At 47.5% G+C, this 18,780-nt stretch overlaps 1 protein-coding gene across 4 annotated transcripts in view; it reads left to right on the plus strand.

Annotated features, from left to right (window-relative positions):
• Positions 1-18,780, plus strand: part of FLNB (filamin B) — a 166,966-nt gene that overhangs the window by 135,740 nt on the left and 12,446 nt on the right. For all 4 annotated transcript variants that reach the window (XM_032290262.1, XM_032290263.1, XM_032290260.1 and 1 more), the window contains 11 exons: positions 362-502; positions 3,317-3,445; positions 4,209-4,382; positions 5,582-5,740; positions 6,033-6,236; positions 7,226-7,378; positions 7,481-7,603; positions 10,515-10,781; positions 11,617-11,754; positions 13,090-13,205; positions 17,316-17,448. In XM_032290262.1, the coding sequence (XP_032146153.1) occupies positions 362-502; positions 3,317-3,445; positions 4,209-4,382; positions 5,582-5,740; positions 6,033-6,236; positions 7,226-7,378; positions 7,481-7,603; positions 10,515-10,781; positions 11,617-11,754; positions 13,090-13,205; positions 17,316-17,448 (1,737 nt within the window). The remainder of the gene's footprint in view (positions 1-361; positions 503-3,316; positions 3,446-4,208; positions 4,383-5,581; positions 5,741-6,032; positions 6,237-7,225; positions 7,379-7,480; positions 7,604-10,514; positions 10,782-11,616; positions 11,755-13,089; positions 13,206-17,315; positions 17,449-18,780) is intronic.

Genomic DNA, 18,780 nt, shown 5'->3' on the forward strand with positions numbered 1-18,780 from the left:
CACTGAGTCTGTCATACAGGAGTTCCTTTCTCCCCTCAGCCTCTTTTCAATTCTTGCTTCTCTTTGGTTGATGTTCTACTGAGTCTGCTGGTATCATGGTCTTTCAAGTCCTTTCTGAACTTGATTTTGCCAGTTGTAGAAAACTCTTTACTCAGGAGTTGCCTGCTATATTTTGTGAAGCCAAATGGAACTGAAAAAAAAAAAGAGCAAATGGTCTCTCCCATTGTGGGACTTGAATGAGGCAGCAATGAATATTCTTGGGTCTGGAGACCTTTATTTTGAATACATCTGTGCCCTGAGCTCAGCTTCTCTGGGGAAGGTCGCTGGTGGGGTCATTGCCTTGTCTCCCTGTGCTCCATAGGGGAGGTCCACATGCCTTCTGGGAAGACGGCCACACCTGAGATTGTGGACAACAAGGACGGCACAGTCACTGTCAGATACGCCCCCACTGAGGTCGGGCTGCACGAGATGCACATCAAATACATGGGCAGCCACATCCCTGGTAAGTTGAGCTCAGCAGGCCCAGCAGGGCTCCACCATTCAACGCATCTGAGCAGCCTGCAGATAGACGCTCCTCAGCCACTGTGCGGGTAGTGGCTCTCAGCAGCAGGCTGGGGAATGCAGCGTCGGCACCCCTGTGAAACCAAACAGCCTGGGACCCCAGCAGTTCCCGCTGATTTCTAAAAGGGATGATGTGGCTCAGCGTCTTGGGTCACAGTGCCAGCCTTTGGGTCTCTGGTTGTTTATCTTTGTCACTATGCGGAGTGTGGCCAGAGGTCAAGCTGGGAGAAAAATGTCAGGCATGGTAAGGGACTTTCCAGCCTGGCCTGCAGAGCCCTGTGTGGCCTGGAAGCTTGGGGCGGGGTCAGAGGCGGAGGAAGAGGACAAGGGAAGCCAGCTCAGGTTTCATGGGCCACCAACCGGCACAGTGTTACTGTTTCACTCTTTCTTTTTGTAGTTGTTTAAAAATTTGTTTTTTAATTTAGTATTTTGAGTATGTAACACATTCTCCTGGTTCAAAAATAAAAATGATAGGGAGAAAGGTTTCCTTCCCACCCATATCCTCCATCTGCCCTCTCCTTGAATCAGACTGTCATATATTTTTTTAATGTTCAACTTCAGAGTTTTAAGATTTTATTTCATTTTTGTAGAGATAGGGTCTCACTATGTTGCCCAGGTTGGTCTTGCACTCCTGTCCTCAAGCAGACCTCCTGCTTTGATCTCCTAAAGTGTTGGGATAACAGGCAGGAGCCGCCATGCCTTGCCAATTTCAGCGGGGTTTTTTTGGTTTGTTTTTTTTGAGGCAGAGTCTCACCCTGTCGCCCAGGGTGGAGTGCAAGTGGCATGATCTCAGCTCACTGCAACCTCCACCTACTGAGTTGAAGCAATTCTCCTGCCTCAGCCTCCCGAGTAGCTGGGATTATAGGCACGTGCCACCACACCTGGCTAATTTTTGTAATTTTAGTAGAGATGGGGTTTCACCACGTTGATCAGGCTGGTCTCAAACTCCTAACCTTGTGATCCCCCCCACCTCGGCCTCCCAAAGTGCTGGGATTACAGGCATCAGCCACTACGCCTGGCAATTTCAGAGTATTTTTAAGACTCTCCATGCAAATGGAAATGCAGATATGTAAGAGAGTATCTTCCCAGCCTTCCCTCATGTGGGCAAACCATTACATATTTGTCCATTTCCCTATTGGAGGGCGTTTCGATTCTTCCTGCCCTTGCTGTCCCCAGTCCTGCAGCAACAAATCGATTTTTCTCCTAGTCACCTCATCCTCACGAAGGTGTATCTGTGAGTGTTAGTTACCAGAGGAGGCACTGCTGGGGCCCCAGTGCAGGCATCTATGATTGTGACAGTTCTCGCCAAATTGCCCTTCAGAGGGGCTATTGTAATTCATATATCCACCAGCCATGGGGGAGAGCACCTTCTTTTCCACAAATTTGCCAGTAGAATATGCTATCGAATTGTTGGATCTTTGCCAGTCTGATGGTTGGGAAAAAACAGAGTCTCAGCATTGCTTTATTTGCATTTCTCTTGTGAATGAGACTGCACAACTTTCCATATGTCTGTCTGTATTGCTTTCTCTGTGAACTGAACGTCTGTATCCACAGCCTGTTTTTCTATTTGGTTACTGGTCTTTGTCTTATAGTTTCTAAGAGCAATTTAAACATTGGAGAGATAAGACCTTTGTGATAGGAGTTGCAAATATTTCTCTGAGATTGGCATTTTCTTTAGTTGTGTGTGCATAATATTTATTTAAGGCAAAAATGTATTGCCTGCTTCTATTTAAATTTTCTAAACCAGCAGATGGAGAGAGAGGAAAAAATGTCTTTCTCACATCTGCCATACACTTCCGCTGCTGGTGTGAGTTGTGCATCTTTTCAGATGTTTCTCTCCGTATCTGCAAACATGCATACAATTTTGTTCTATTTTGTTTTTAGAGGAATAGCATAACAGTAGTCATAGTTGATAGCAACTTGCTCTTTTCTTTTTGAGATGGAGTCTCACTCTGTTGGCCAGGCTAAAGTGCAGTGGTGCGATCTCAGTTCACTGCAGCCTCCGCCTCCCAGGTTCAAGCAATCCTCCTGCCTCAGCGCCTTGTTGCTGGGATTACAGGCATGTGCCACCATGCCCAGTTAATCTTTGTATTTTTAATAGAGATGGGGTTTTGCCGTGTTGGCTAGGCTGGTCTCAAACTCCTGACCTCAGGTAAGCCATCGTGCCCAGCCACTTTTTTTGTTTTTAATGCATCATATTATGGGTAATTTCTCAAGCTGGTAAACACGGGTCTTCCTCACTGGCCCATGAGTGGATCTGCACTTATTTAACTGGTCCTGATGTGTACCTGAACACTGCAGAAATGAAAGTGCTGACATGTGGCTAGGAGCTGGGGTAGGTGGGGAAGACCACTGTGGGGTTGACTCCTTGCATTTTCAGTGGCATGGGCAAATGACCTTCCAAAAGCCCTTTCCACTTACCTTCCCTCTGGCCATGGGTCCTTTCACCACTCAGTGCAGAAGTTTCTTCCTTATTTGTCAGGTTGAGCTGGATTACCTTACCTTAGCCCCCTCCCTCGTTTGGAGCAGCCTCCAGGATTGTTGTTCTTATGTTGTGATTGAAAGAATAACACTGTGTAGACCCTCTCTGGCATCCTAGCGTGGGGGTGTGGGTACACCTGCATCTCTTTCTGTCTCTGCCTCTGCTTAGGAGGCGCCAAACCTGTGGACAGGTCAGTGTTAAGATGCTGGTTGTCTGAGGTCTTCATTCACCCCTTAATGAGCACCAGTTTTGTTTGTGTCTTTTGTAACCCAGAGAGCCCACTCCAGTTCTATGTGAACTACCCCAACAGTGGAAGCGTTTCTGCATATGGTCCAGGCCTCGTGTACGGAGTGGCCAACAAAACTGCCACCTTCACCATCGTCACAGAGGATGCAGGAGAAGGTACTGTGTGGTTTACGTGTTTATAAGCCTCCAGCCTTCCATTCGGAGGGTGAGGTGTACAGGGTTCCAGGGCGGCTTTTAAAAATGAGACAATTGAATGGTAGTATTTGTCTTGTCTTTTTTCTCATATAAATCTGTTTCTTCGGTAGAGCTGCTTTGTTTTCTACCCAGGCCAGACATTTTTGAAGTCCTTTGTGTTCTAATTGAAATCAGATTCATGCTATGAAATACTTTATGTGACTTCTCTGGAATTTAAGTATGTTTTGGTTGGTGATGTTTTTGTTCTTTTTGCACATGTATCCACAAGACCACATGACTTACTGTGTGGCTCCTTTTGATAAAGCTCTGTGCCCATCCCCGTGGTATTCATGGAGACTCCCAAATCTGTGTTTCTAATGGGATTTCCATGATGGCAGCCAGTGCCTGATGGGCAGGGACGATCCACCTCTGCCCCCCAGCGCCTACCATCTCCTATGTGTAATTGACGGGCCGGGCTCCTTCCCTTTCTCATCCCATGCATCCTGAGAGTAGAGAGAGCACCAGGGTTTCTTGCAGTGAAGAACTCAGACATTTGGGGTTTCTTCTCCGTGGATGTTTTTACTACGTGGACTGCTTTATTCTGACAATGCCCCTTTGCCCACAGCTCACATGGAGTGCATCAGTCCATTGTCCCCAGAATCAGGGCTGCCCTGGATGAGTTGTTACAAGGATACTCTTAAGGAAACTCTCCCTAATACCCCTTCATCCCTGTTCCCACTTGTAGGTGGTCTGGACTTGGCTATTGAGGGCCCCTCAAAAGCAGAAATCAGCTGCATTGACAATAAAGATGGGACATGCACGGTAACCTACCTGCCCACTCTGCCAGGTGACTACAGCATTCTGGTCAAATACAATGACAAGCACATCCCCGGCAGCCCCTTCACAGCCAAGATCACAGGTAGGATTGTCTAGATTGTGGGGGCTTCCTAATGAGAAATATGGCTTCCCCTGACTGCTACCCTCCTTATCAGACCACAGGCAGCAGGTCAGACATCTCTTTCAGTTTAGGTTTCACGGAGACTCATTAAGGAGGAGCAGGGGATGTAAGTCCAATTTTGGGCTGGCTAAATTCTTTCCTTGCTGATAATCCAGGAAAAAGCAAGAGCTAGTATTTGGAGCACACTGTTACCATGCCAGTGTGACTATAGTGTGCAAAGAGAAAGCTCTCAGATGGGGTATTCAAATCATACTTACTGCAATAGTGCATGAGCTCAGAGATGCCTTTCTGCATCACTACTAGATAAATTTTCTGCTATCCCTTTTACAGATGGTAAAACTGAGGCTTTGTAGAGCAGTGGTGTAGCCAAGTTTGCATATGGGTGAAGAGATCCAGGTTATCAAATTCTAAAGCCCATGCTCCTCACCTTGCTGTGTTCAGGTTATGCTTTCAGTGGGTTACAAGGATGATGCACAAGGCAGGGTCCCTGTCCCCACAGTGTTTAGACCTGTCTGTGAAGCAGCCAGTAGTACTGTGTGAAATGTGGTTATTGTTTACCTGAGAAATGCCCACAGCCATGCCAGGCAGGTACGAGGTGCCTTCAACTACCAAAGATTCCCATATTTTATTTTATTTTTGAGATAAAATCTTGTTCTGTCAGGCTGGAGTTTAGTGGCGTGATCTCAGCTCACTGCAACCTCCACCTCCTGGGTTCAAGTGATTCTCCTGCTTTAGCCTCCTGAATAGCTGGGATTACAGTTGCCCTCCACCACACCCAGCTCATTTTTGTATTTTTAATAGAGATGAAGTTTCACCATGTTGGCCAGGCTGGTCTTAAACTTCTGACCTCAAGTGATCCGTCTGCCTCAGCCTCTCAAAGTGTTGGGATTATGCACCTGGCCCAAAGATTTCTTTAAAAGGTGGTCCGTGAGGACGCAGGTCTCCGGGTCCTGCCAGCACTGTGTCCTTGTGCAAGCAGGCATGAATCCCGTCACTCTTCATTGGTTGGGTCTACTCCATGGCCAGGGCCCATTTTTTTCACTCAACTTTGTGTAATTAGTTCTTGCCTGTTCATCTGTAAACGGCATATGGCTTGGCAGCTCTGGGAAGCCTGGGTGACCACATGTAACAGGAGTCCTTTTGGGGGGTTTGTTTCCCAGATGACAGCAGGCGGTGCTCCCAGGTAAAGTTGGGCTCGGCCGCTGACTTCCTGCTTGACATCAGTGAGACTGACCTCAGCAGCCTAACGGCCAGCATTAAGGCCCCGTCTGGCCGAGACGAACCCTGTCTCCTGAAGAGGCTGCCCAACAACCACATTGGTGAGCTAGGCTACCCTTCCTGGCTGGAATCAGGACATCTTGGGGTGGGAGACAGGGACTCCTGCAGTCCTTTCTTGGGAAATTGGTAGCACAGTGGAGTGTGATATGGTAAACCTGCTGGGTCACACGCATGATAAACGTCCAAGCGTGTTTCCGTGTGGTAATATCAACACTTTGAGACACTCTGGGTTGTTGGATGTCAGGAAAAGGGTCATATTTCTATTTTTGAGAGTGTGTCTCTCCTGCTTCCTCTCTGCCATCCATTACAACTCCAATCCGTGCTCTGCTCCAGGCATCTCCTTCATCCCCCGGGAAGTGGGTGAACACCTGGTCAGCATCAAGAAAAATGGCAACCACGTGGCCAACAGCCCCGTGTCCATAATGGTGGTCCAGTCCGAGATTGGTGATGCCCGCCGAGCCAAAGTCTATGGCCGTGGCCTGTCAGAAGGCCGGACTTTCGAGATGTCTGACTTCATCGTGGACACAAGGGATGCAGGTCTGTGGTCCCAGGGGAGAGGCCCAGAACTTGTGGGAACTGACTTCTTTTGCTGAGTCGGCTTCATCTTTTCATCCTACCAACTCCTTTTCCTTTCTGAGCATCCTTCAAGCTGTAGGTCCTTCTCCCTGCATTGTCATTTACGCCTCATGACCATGGGTGAAATGAGATTGTCTTTGTTTTTTAGATGATGAAACTGAGGCTTGCAAGGTTTAGAGTCCTCTCTGCACTAGGATCTGAACCCAGAGCCACGGCACCTCGAAGACCCCTGTTTCCTCATCTGATCTGCCACCCTTGTTCTCAGCTTCCCAGGTCCAGGCAAAGGACCTTGGGTCGGCTGGCCAAGACCACGGTCATCTGAGCAGAGCTTTTGTGGAAATGAGGCATCTCTTTCCATTCTCTCTTGGAGATTGTTTGAGTTAGATTGCATCTCTCCCAAGCTCTTCACACCCCAATGTCTCCAGTCAACTGCTTTCTTGAGGGATGGCCAGACTGGTGAATTCTAGACAAATTCTAGCGCAGGGGAGAGAGCTGGAGAATTTCTGGTCTTGGTTGGAAGATACTCCCTGTTAAACCTTTCAGTCTGCTGACCTGGTTGAGGCAACCAGGGGCTGTTTAAAAATTCAGAATCTCAGGTCTGGCTGGGGATAAACCCCCGAGGTGGTATGTGCGGTTCTTGGAGACATGAGGGCAGAATGTCCTTCCCAGCTGTTTGCACAGGACACATTCTCTATGGGATATTAGTCAATACCCTTGAGGAAAGGGTTCTCTGGTCAAAACCAGGTTCAGCAGGTTATTTCACTGCAGAACTTCTCAGGGCCCTTAACCTACTCATCCCCCTCTGGGCTCTACAAACAAGGCCACCATTTACTTTCTTTCTGCTATGTAGAAATAGATGGAACCTTAAGGATCAGATGTCCTTTTTCCATTCATCTGGCTCCCCCTTCCTGAGGAGGCTGTCAGAACAGCCTGGGGCTGCTGTGTTGCAGGTTATGGTGGCATATCCCTGGCGGTGGAAGGCCCCAGCAAGGTGGACATCCAGACAGAGGATCTGGAAGACGGCACCTGCAAAGTCTCCTACTTCCCCACCGTGCCTGGAGTTTATATCGTCTCCACCAAATTCGCTGACGAGCACGTGCCTGGTATGTGCGTTCCATTCCTCTCCAGGTGGGATGCCTGGGTTTTCTGTAAATGCCATGCCTTGGCCTCTGGGCTGCTCACAGGAGCCTTCTTGGGTCTTGCAGGGAGCCCATTTACTGTGAAGATCAGCGGGGAGGGAAGAGTCAAAGAGAGCATCACCCGCACCAGTCGGGCCCCGTCTGTGGCCACTGTCGGGAGCATTTGCGACCTGAACCTGAAAATCCCAGGTGGGTGTTGGGGACTAGTGGGGCAGGGAAGCCTTGGCTCCAGCCCTCAGGGCAGCGGGTGCCTTTGGGAACCAAGTTCAGGCATGGCCCAGAACATAGTATCCAAGTCGGCTGTGCTGACATCTTCATTTCATTATTTTCTTCTATGTTTATTTTCACAGAGGCTCGTCCAAGAAAAATAAATCTGTTTACCTCGCTACCTTTTTCCTCTTCCAAATAAAAATAGCTTTATTGTGTCACATGGGGGAAACATAGATATGCTTTTCGATTTTTAAATTTACTATCTGTCAAATAGAATCATGTCAGTGAAAGAACAGGCCCTACCGATGCCAGTGTCTGGAAGTATTTAAGAGGTGGCAGCCCAGCGGCGTCCTTCTAGTGTTTCTCTTTCATTCCTGAAATTAGAACGAAGGCTGGGCTGCAGATCTAGCTGGGCCCCATCTAGCCCTTTGGCAGCGAATTGTTCCTCATGGGCCCCAATTAGCCAGTCAACAGGCCACATGGTCTGGCTGAAATGTGGCCCAAGGTCTTTCTATTAAAAAAAAAAAATCCTTCTAGAGAGAAGCCACTGGGAATGACAGTTTTGAGGCTCCTCTGCCCAGAAGTTGACATGTCCTGTGGACTTGCCCAAACTCTATAGAGAAGGGAAATCTAAATCATCTTCAGATGGAACTTGTGTTGTGAGCTCTGGAGAGGGGGCCGTCTTTCTACACTGTGTCCCCATCCTTCCTAACATGTCACTTAGCTGTTGACTCTGCCTTTTTGGCTTTAGATAACGGGTTCTTCTTGTGTAGTCACATCAATGTCAGGTCACATCAGAATGTGGTAAAAGCCTCATTACTGTAAAGTTGAGACACGATCACTTAACAAGAGCTATACTGGGCCGGGCGCAGTGGCTCACGCCTGTAATCTCAGCACGTTGGGAGGCCGAGGTGGGCAGATCACCTGAGGTCAGGAGTTCAAGACCAGCCTGGCCAACATGGTGAAACCCCATTTCTACAAAAACTAGCTGGGCATGATGGCAGGTGCCTGTAATCCTATCTACTCAGGAGACTGAGGTGGAAGAATCACTTGAACTCGGGAGGCGGAGGTTGCAGTGAGCCAAGATTGTGCCATTGCACTCCAGCCCGGGTGACAGAGCAAGACTCCCTTTCAGAAAAAAAAAATTAGACATCTACCTTATCTCTTTCATGACCCTGAAAAAATGCCATTTCATTCAATGGAACTGTTGGTGATATTAAAAAAGAGATTCCTTTTCATGTCTAGATGCATCAACCGTCATTTCACATACACTCATCTCTGCCTCAGCCCCCATCATCAGGGCCACTCTGACATCCACCACCCCGTGCTCAAGCTGTGGGCCGGATGCCCAGGAGTGGGCTGGGCTGGTGCTTTTCAGACGCTGCCACGCCTTGGCAGACCGCCCTCCACATTTCTCCATATTCCCCCACCAGCCCTGGTGCTGTCTTTCCTTCTCACTTTGGCCAACTTCATGGAAAAATATGGCATCCAGTGTTCAGTTTCACAGCTTTGATGGCTAGTGATGTGTACTGTGTTTTCATTTGCTTTTACATTTCTCATTTTGCAAAATATCTGTTGTGTTCTCTTTGCTTATTTGTTTCTTGAGGAACTAGCAAGTATCTGTGCAGTATGGACGTTTTCCCTTTCTCTTAAGTCTCTTCCAGCTCTTGGCCATTTTGTTATTCTTTCAGTTACTTAGTACCAGATGACTCTGGGTGAGGCTTGATTTTCCCCTCATTACCCAAATGATCCTTGCGGAGATCCCTTCCTCTTAGAATGGAGGATGGCTCACTAACTTCAGAATCCTCCAGACCCAGGTTTTGAGGGGCATCTTAGTCAGTTTGGGCAAAATAACTTGAACTAGGTGGCAACCAACAGAACTGTATCCCTCACAGCAGTGGAGGCTGGAAGTCCAAGATCAGTGGCCAGCATGGCCAGATTGTGGTGAGGGTCCTCTTCCAGGCTGCAGACCGACAGCGTTCCCTGTATCCTCACATGGTGGAGAGCAGAGGGAGCAACCTGTCTGGACTCTTACAAGGCCACTGATCCCATCACAGGGGCTCCACTTTCATGACCTCATCTAATCCTAACTGCCTACCCAAGGCCCTGCCTCTTAATCCCATCACATTGGTGGGGTAGGGTTTCAATATTTGAATATTGGAGGGGCAAGGACATTCAGTTCATAACATGGGTGACCCTCTTTTCAACCTCCCTTCCCTTTTCTGTCCTCAGGGGTCAGAGTCATGAGCTGCTCTGCCCAGATCCTGTGGGGCTGGAGGGTGCAGTTTCATACTGGCTCTAGGTGATGGCAGTGCTCCGTGCCCCGCATGTGGCCACCTGGCCTCACAATGGCAGTGCAGGCACAGTCGTTGGCATGACGTGAGCAGCTCACATAGAGTGATGTGGTCTTGTGTCCTAGTGCTGGTGACCCAAGGCACTGCTTTTCTGAAAGTGTGGCCCCTGGTCTTTGGTTTGCTCAAAGCTTTGCTCACGCATGGTTTCCCCTTTGCCATTGGGACTGACATATGTTCACCTTTTTCTCTAACTTTGTCTTGTTGCCTAAAAGAAATGGCAAAGCTTCTTGACAGTAAGGTATGACGGCTCTTATTTATCTACTGTGGAAAGGAGCCTGTGTATGCATGATGGATGACCATGTCACCTTTGGCAAGAAGTCTCAGTGCCCCTAGCATGGGTGGCCGGAAGGGTCCTGCCTGCTCCATGCTGGCCACAGGAGGGCAAGGCACCCAGCCTGAAGGGAAGGAAGCCTGGGCACCCCTCATCCACCGGGCTGCACACACCTTGTTCTCAGCTGCTTGCCCTGCATGTCCTGCCTTGCCTCAGGCCCTTACCCTAACCCTCTTCTCTCTCCCAACCTCCCTCCCTCTTTCAGAAATCAAAAGCAGTGATATGTCGGCCCACGTCACCAGCCCCTCTGGCCGTGTGACGGAAGCAGAGATTGTGCCCATGGGGAAGAACTCGCACTGCGTCCGCTTTGTGCCCCAGGAGATGGGCGTTCACACGGTCAGCGTCAAGTACCGTGGGCAGCATGTCACTGGCAGCCCCTTCCAGTTCACTGTGGGGCCACTTGGTGAAGGAGGCGCCCACAAGGTGCGGGCAGGAGGCCCTGGCCTGGAGAGAGGAGAAGCGGGAGTCCCAGGTGAGCATTCCCGGCAGCTCTTTCACTTGGGAAGAATATGAGTTGAGCCCAGACAGTGTGAGCACCCACATACTTTTTTGCCCTGTTCTAAAGAGAAGACTTCTGATAGGTGGTGTTAAGGGGCATTCTTTAAAACAAGGCATCTGTGACTAAGTCTGGCACACTTTGTGACTAAGCTTTGCTTACCTACATAAAGCCAAACAGGCTTCTCACTGGGAGCCTCCTTGGAGCCTGTAACTTCTTAGTGTGCATCTGAGTTTCTCACTGGGGAGCAGAGTAATACTGTTTCCAGAGCATCTCGCAGGGCTGATGTTCTGTGAAACACACTAGAAAGCTACAAAACTGACTCAGCATTCTTTTCTATGGTTGCTGCTGGTGGGAAGCTGTGTGGGTAAAAAAATGGAACATTCTCATCTTTTTCTGGCTTGGTTAAGGTGTATTCATTTTTAAAATTTTTTTATTTGATACTCTTTTTTTCTTTCTTGTTTGTTAGAAATGGGGGTCCCACTATCTTGCTTAGGCTGATCTTGAACTCCCGGGCTCATGTGATCCTCCCGCCTTGGCCTCCCAGAGTGCTGGGATTACAGGCGTGAGCCACTGCACCCAGCTGGTTAAGATGTATTCAGAGGACTCCAGATGTCTTACGAATTTAGTTATCGCTAGTGATGCTTAGGAAACTTCATCGATTGACCTTGCTTGGGTTCTGCTTGGGGTTAGAGAAAGAGGAAGCGGCTTGCAACAAACTAAACCTAGCACTGCAAGTTTGAGCAAGAATGGAAGAGGGGTAGGTGTTCTGCAGGGCTTACTCGCTAACCAGGTGTCTCTTTGCTCTCAGCTGAGTTCAGCATTTGGACCCGGGAAGCAGGTGCTGGAGGCCTCTCTATCGCTGTTGAGGGCCCCAGTAAGGCCGAGATTACATTCGATGACCATAAAAATGGGTCGTGCGGTGTGTCTTATATTGCCCAAGAGCCTGGTATGTATTCAGGGGTCACGAGAGGACATTTTCCTTGTTTAAACATGGTTAGGTTACAAGGAACAGAAATTCATCAAATTTGCTGCAGTCAATGAGGAATTTATATGTATGGGCACATGGGAGAGCCTTCCAGAAATCCAGTTGCAAGATACACGGCCTGACCTCCAAAGGGTGGGAATGCTTGCTCTGGTTGTCTCTTGCCATTCTCCATTAGCCTCTCTGCTTCAGGCCTTCATTCAGTTGCTTCATTCTTTCCACCGGCCAGCCTCTGTCTGCCTACCCATGGCCACCCTGGCTGGCTGGCTGCCCCAGAAGAGTGGCCTTGGCATCTGAGCTCCCTAAAGCAGGAGTTCTTAACCTTTTGTGTGCCATTGACTCTTGCCATCTGGTGAAGCCTATGGGGACTGTTCTTGGGATAATGTTTTAAAACACATAAAATGAAATATGTCACACACTATAAAGGAAATTAATGATATTAAAATACAGTTACCAAAATCTTACAAGAACAGATACATGCATATCTTCATTAATACATTAAATCATAAGATTTGGTGCCAGTGTATTAGCTGTCATCAAGATAATAAGTGAAAATGATACGTCAAAATATCTGTAAAACTGTAAGATGACATAAAAACATCTTTTTTTTTTTTTTTTTTGAAGATGGGGTCTCCTTTTATTGGCCAGGTTGGAGTGCAGTGGCGTGATCTCAACTCACGGCAACCTCTGCCTCCCAGGCTCAAGTGATTCTCCTGCCTCAGCCTCCCAAGTAGCTGGGATTACAGGCGTGTGCCACCACTCCCAGCTAATTTTTATATTTTTAGTAGAGACAGGGTTTTACCGTGTTGGCCAGGCTGGTCTTAAACTCTAGACCTCAAGTAATAAGCCTGCCTCGGCCTCCCAAAGTGCTGGGATTATAGGCATGAGCCACCGCACTCAGCCAACATCTATGATTTTTAATGGTGATATAAGTCACATGTATTTATAACATGCTGTTATTCCTTGTCAACATTTCTGAAGAAATGAAATGGTAAATTTCAGTCATGGGTTAGTGAAAATTAAAATCTAGTTTTTTTCCCATTCAAGTCCATGGATCTCCTGAATTTGATACACAGGCCATTTGAGGACCCTGTGGGCCCCCGGTTAAGAGTCTTTGGCCTTGCCCACTAACGAAATCATATCGGCCCAGCCTCAGCCAGGCAGCTCCCCCTCAACCAATCAGCTGTGGACATTGAGGAGGGCTGGGTCTCTCCGAAGACATTTTAACCCTTTGTGAGAAGCAAGAGGCCACTCTGGGTCCAGAGTCTCTGACACGATGGGACTTTTCTGTCCTCATAGGTAACTACGAGGTGTCCATCAAGTTCAATGATGAGCACATCCCAGAAAGCCCCTACCTGGTGCCGGTCATCGCGCCCTCTGACGACGCCCGCCGCCTCACTGTTATGAGCCTTCAGGTGAGACGCAAGGAAGCATCCATCTCCTTGGCCGCAGGCCGACCAGTGAGACCCCTGGGCTCCTGAGGCCGCTTCAATGCCCACTTAGGTGCTGAGGCCCCTGTTCGCATTTTGACCACAGGTGTCACATAGTCACTGGGGAGCTTTCCCCTGACAGAGTCAACTTCCCATACACTTAGGGCAGATGACACTTGGAGCAAGCAAAAACAGAGCCACAGTCAACAACACGCCTTAACGTTTGGGGACAAGTTTGTTTTTAAAGGTTTATTTAAGAGAAACAAAGGAAGCCTGTTAATAATTGGTTAAAGGATAACAAGGGCTTTCAAAACAAAACGGAAACAGAAATAACAGTGCAGTGATGTTTCCGCCTGCTGTTGTTGGCTGCCTTTCCTCAAGAAAGCCAATTGCAATTTATTTTATTATGACTTATTTATAATAAGTATGCAGGGAACTATGTTAAGAGCTTTGTCAGTGTTACTTCAGTAAATTGTTGCAATAGCCTGACAAGTAGGTTCTTTGGACCCCATTTTGATGATGGAAAAACAGAGGTGCAAGGAGGTTTCGTCCACTGGGAACCAGCTAGCACGGGGCAGCGTAGGGGCTGCGTGGCTCCAGAACCTGTGCTTTTTGTTTGTTTGGTTTTGGTTTTTGTTGTTGTTGAGATGGTGTCTCACTCTGTCGTCCAGGCTGGACTGCAGTGGCATGATCTTGGGTCAGTGAAACCTCTGCCTCCCGGTTCAAGTGATCCTTCTGCCTTAGCCTGCTGAGTAGCTGAGACTCCAGACACGTGCCATCCCACCCAGCTAATTTTTGTATTTTTTGTAGAGATGGGGTTTCACCATGTTGGCCAGGCTGGTGTAGAACCTCTGACCTCAGGTGATCAGCCCTCCTCGGCCTCCAAGTGCTGGGATTACAGGCGTGAGCCACTGTGCCTGACCAGAACCTGTGCCTTTAACTGCCACCTGACACTGTGGCACATGGTTTCATAGTCCATCCCATTAGGATACCAGGAGAGGCAACACTTCTCCTCACCCTAAACAGGTCACTTGATTCAAGCTTGCCCTAGCACCTTCAGCCAAACTAAGAACCAGCATGAATGCCTCTGCGTTTTTGCCCAGGACACTGAAAAATAATTAGGTGTCTGAACTGGGAGTAGCAATTAAGTTGTGAAATAATAACAAAACCCCAAAATATGATTTCTGGGTAAGAGTATCTAAATACCCTTAAGCCTGCCCCTAGCTCTTGAAAATATTGGATTGATTAAAATCCAATCTGATGCCTAAGATTTATGATATCATTGGCTCTAGTTCCACAGGCATGGTTTACATTTGAGATTCTAATCATACTCTGAGGGGAATTGGGATCCCTCCAGTCGTTCCAAACATTAGTCTTTCATTTAGGGATGCACACAGAACCCAAACCAGACTCATAGTCCACACATTGAAGCGGCCTCATCCAGAGGATACCAAGGGTCCTAACTGGTGACTGTGGTGTAGATGTTTTTCTTGTGTTTCATTTAAAGGCTTCTTAGCAGAAGTGTCTTTTGTGGCCGACTTAACTAAAACCTACGGAGGGAGATAAACCCAGCACTTGTTGAGGGCAGGAGCTGGCCTCATGCATCTCGAAGATTTCTTTCCGATCTTCCGAGGCGTTTATCTCCCTCTTGAGGATTTAGCAGCATCCGGATTCAGGTAATGTAAATGATTCTGTCTAAAAGGAGCTGGCTTGGAAAAATCCTCTCCAGGGAACTTTTCTGAAGAGTCCTCTCATCATAGCTGGGTCATAAATGTTTCAGTAAGTGCACAGCAGGCTGTTTCTCAAGCTTTTGTAACCAGCTGCTGCGCCGGGAGGGGTGCGTTCATCAGCATCACCCCCTGTTCTTCCTGGGTTATTTGATGCTGAGTGATATGTAAATTATTGATCAGAGATTTTTGCGGAGGCCCACACAGCAACATCTGGTGCTGGTTAGCAAAGAGAGGCATGTATCATTTTGTCTTGCTTTTGAGACTTTTTAGAAAATTGGGGTAGGCTGGCACTTGGGGTGGAGGTGGGATGGGAGTGATCTGGTGATCAAAGACTCTCTAATTCTGTGTTCCGTCCTCCCTCCTCAGTCTATCTACCCCCAGGGCAGCACAGTCCAATAGTAGGTTCTGCAGTGATTGATATGTTCTGCATCTACGCTGTGCAGCATGGTCACTAACCACACGTGACTATCGAATATCTGAAATGTGGCCAGAGGAACCAAGGAGCTGAATTTTTAAATTTTATTTAAGTGCATTAAATTTAAATATATGTATATATAGCCACATGTGGCTGGTGACTACTAACTTAGACAGTGTAGCTTTAGGGCCTTGCCATGAAGATGTGGTTCTTGGGCCAGTTCTTGGACCATCACTTGGGAACTTCAGTCCCAGACCCACTGGATCAGAATCTGCTTTTTTGAGATGGAGTCTCGCACTGTCACCCAGGCTGTAGTGCAGTGGCACGATCTCGGCTCACTGCAATCTCTGCCTCCTGGGTTCAAGCAATTCTCCTGCCTCAGCCTCCCGAGTAGCTGGGACTACAGGTGTGTGCCATCATACGCAGCTGATTTTTTTGTATTTTTAGTAGAGATGGGATTTCACCACATTGGTCAGGATGGTTTCGATCTCCTGACCTTGTCATCCACCTGCCTCAGCCTCCCAAAGTGCTGGGATTACAGGCATGAGCCACCACACCTGGCCATCCATCTGGGGATCTTATTAAAATGCAGATTCTGAGGCCAGGTGTGGTGGCTCATGCCTGTAATCCCAGCACTTTGGGAAGCCGAGGTGGGCAGATCATGAGGTCAGGAGATTGAGACCATCCTGGCTAATACAGTGAAACCTTGTCTCTACTAAATATTCAAAAAATTAGCTGGGCATGATGGTGTAAATGTGTAACCCCAACTATTTGAGAGGCTGAGGAAGGAGAATCACTTGAACCCAGGAGGCAGAGATTGTGGTGAACTGAGATCGTGCCATTGCACTCTAGCCTGGGCAACACGAGCGAAACACCATCTCAAAGATAACAATAAAAAAGATCCCCAGATGGTTTGCTTGCACATTAAGTGTGAGCCGTGCTGCTTTAGAGTTATTGCCTGAGGAGTGGCTGTCCAACCAAGTTTAAATCAAAATTGCTGACTTGTAAAATGTTGCTGTTCGGGATTGGCCAGTCTTAAAATATCTCAAATGTTGTTGCTCAGCTTTGTTCTTAACCATCTGAACTTCTGATCCCCTCCTCCCAGAAGAGGAGATAGCTTCCAAGACAAAGTATCTTGGAAACTGATCTGGGAAAAAGCAAAAGCTATGTCTTTCTGTGGCATCTTGTGGGGATACGACCTCTAAATACATATTAATATTTAATAATAAGGTGACGTTTTCGAGCCTCCCTGTGTGTGGGGCGGGCCCTGTGCTGAATGTTTTGCATGGACAGCTTCATTTGATCTTTATAGTAGCCCTCCAGATAGATCATTATTATGACCGTTTTACAGATGAGGAAACCGAGACTTGAAGAGATTTGGCAGCCTGGTTATATAGCTAGGAAACAGTGGGAAATCCAGATCCAGCTGATTCTTAACTGCTATACAGTACTGTCTCCTCTGCACACATAGCCCTTTATAATAGGTTCCTCCAGGTCTGCCTTTGAGATAACAAACATCGTAACATAAAACTGTGTTCATGTTCATAAGTGCATGACTTTGTTAGCTGCCAGTATCCTCCTAAAAGAGGATACTTTTTTGGTCTAGAACATACTGGGTTTTCTGGCCTGCACAGGTGTTATTTTGGATGCTGAGATGATAGTCATTTTGACTGGGATGTCTCAAGTATCCAAACCCAGAAATCATCTCTTCCAGGCTGAATCAAGATGGTTTGCATAGGAGACCATGAAGATGCATGTCTCTGCTATCTTATATTTTATGTTAAAAACGTGGAATGGCTCGCCTGCTCGTTTGTTGTTATATCTTATATAGAGAACCATTCTGGGCCTATTTGCATGAGAACTGTCACCCGGAGTTTTGGGTAGGGTCAGTGTGTGCCACTGAGCAGGAATGCTGAGGGCCATAACCTGTCTAATGTATTAAATTCTCAGGAATCGGGATTAAAAGTTAACCAGCCAGCATCCTTTGCTATAAGGTTGAATGGCGCAAAAGGGAAGATTGATGCAAAGGTTCACAGCCCCTCTGGAGCCGTGGAGGAGTGCCACGTGTCTGAGCTGGAGCCAGGTGAGCAGGAGGCCTGGCGGGGGGTCCCAGCACCAGCACTTTGCAGCAGAGTGTTTCTGTAAATGTGTGTCTGGAAGGATGACTGATCAATTTCATTACTGCCAGTGAGCCTCTGAATTCCCTTTGCTTTTGCCAGACATTGTTTATAAATTAGGGTTTAGACATTTGCCGGGGATAGGCAGACCCTTTACCCTAGGAGAGAATGCTCATTCTTTCTTTCTCTTTTAAACAAATGCTGGGCTGGGTGCAGTGCCTTAACCTGGGAGGTCAAGGCTACAGTGTGCTGTGATTGTGCCACTGCACTCCAACCTGGGTGGCAGAGCGAGACCCTGTCTCAAACACACACGCACACACACACACACACACACACACACACACACACACACACACCCCAAAAACAAATGCTGCTTTATTTTCTATTAGTTTTTCAAATTCCTTTTGCAAGACATTCATCATGATTTTTCTCTCATATAGTAACAACATATTGTAGATTTTTATTATATTGTCGACCTTATGACATGAGTAAGCACACTTTGATCTCACTTTAAGGGAAAGGTAGGTTAATGTTCTGTAAATTTAAAAAAGAAAATCTGGGTCTCTAGGCCCTAATGTCCTAAGATTTTTCTTGCTTTGTGCCTTGGTATATGGAATTCTCTGATTTAATCAACTTTAAAGAGAGTGTTACTGGTGAACATTTATTAAGTGTCAGAAACTTGAAGGAAGGTATAAGGCTGAGGAATATATTATTTTTGCTCTCAAAGAGTTGCTCAAAGTTTAATGAAGTCCTGGCCAAAAAACAGATAATGACCCCAAATGATCGCCAGTACCGCAGGAGAACTGAAAAGCAAATGGTGAAGATGGTCAGAGCAGGACAGAGAAACAGTTTCTGCCTCGGTGAGTTCAGGAGGACTTCTCAGAGGAGGTGACATTTAATGTAGGCCTTGATATATGAGGGGGAGAGACTTATGATCAGTGCCTTATAGGGCATTTGTTGTGTGCCTGGCTATATTTGTATAGTGTAGTTAGAAATCTAGGATCTGACCAGGCATGGTGGCTCACACCTGTAATCCCAGCACTTTGGGAGGCTGAGCTAGGAGGATCACTTGAGCCCCGGAGTTCGGGACCAGCCTGGGCAACATAGCGAGACCCCTTCTCTACAAAATAAAGTAAAAAATTGAGCCAGGCCTGGTAGCACACACCTGTAGTCCCAGCTACTTGAGGGGGATGAGGTGGGAGGATCGCTTATGCCCAGGAGGTTGAGACTGCCGTGAGCTGTGTTCATGCCACTGTACTCCAGCCTGGGTAACACAGCAAGACCCTGTCTCTAAAAGA

This window comes from Sapajus apella, unplaced genomic scaffold, assembly GCF_009761245.1.
Source record: "Sapajus apella isolate SASKATOON/1434 unplaced genomic scaffold, GSC_monkey_1.0 scaffold23, whole genome shotgun sequence".
In the NCBI taxonomy this organism is placed as follows: domain Eukaryota; kingdom Metazoa; phylum Chordata; class Mammalia; order Primates; family Cebidae; genus Sapajus; species Sapajus apella.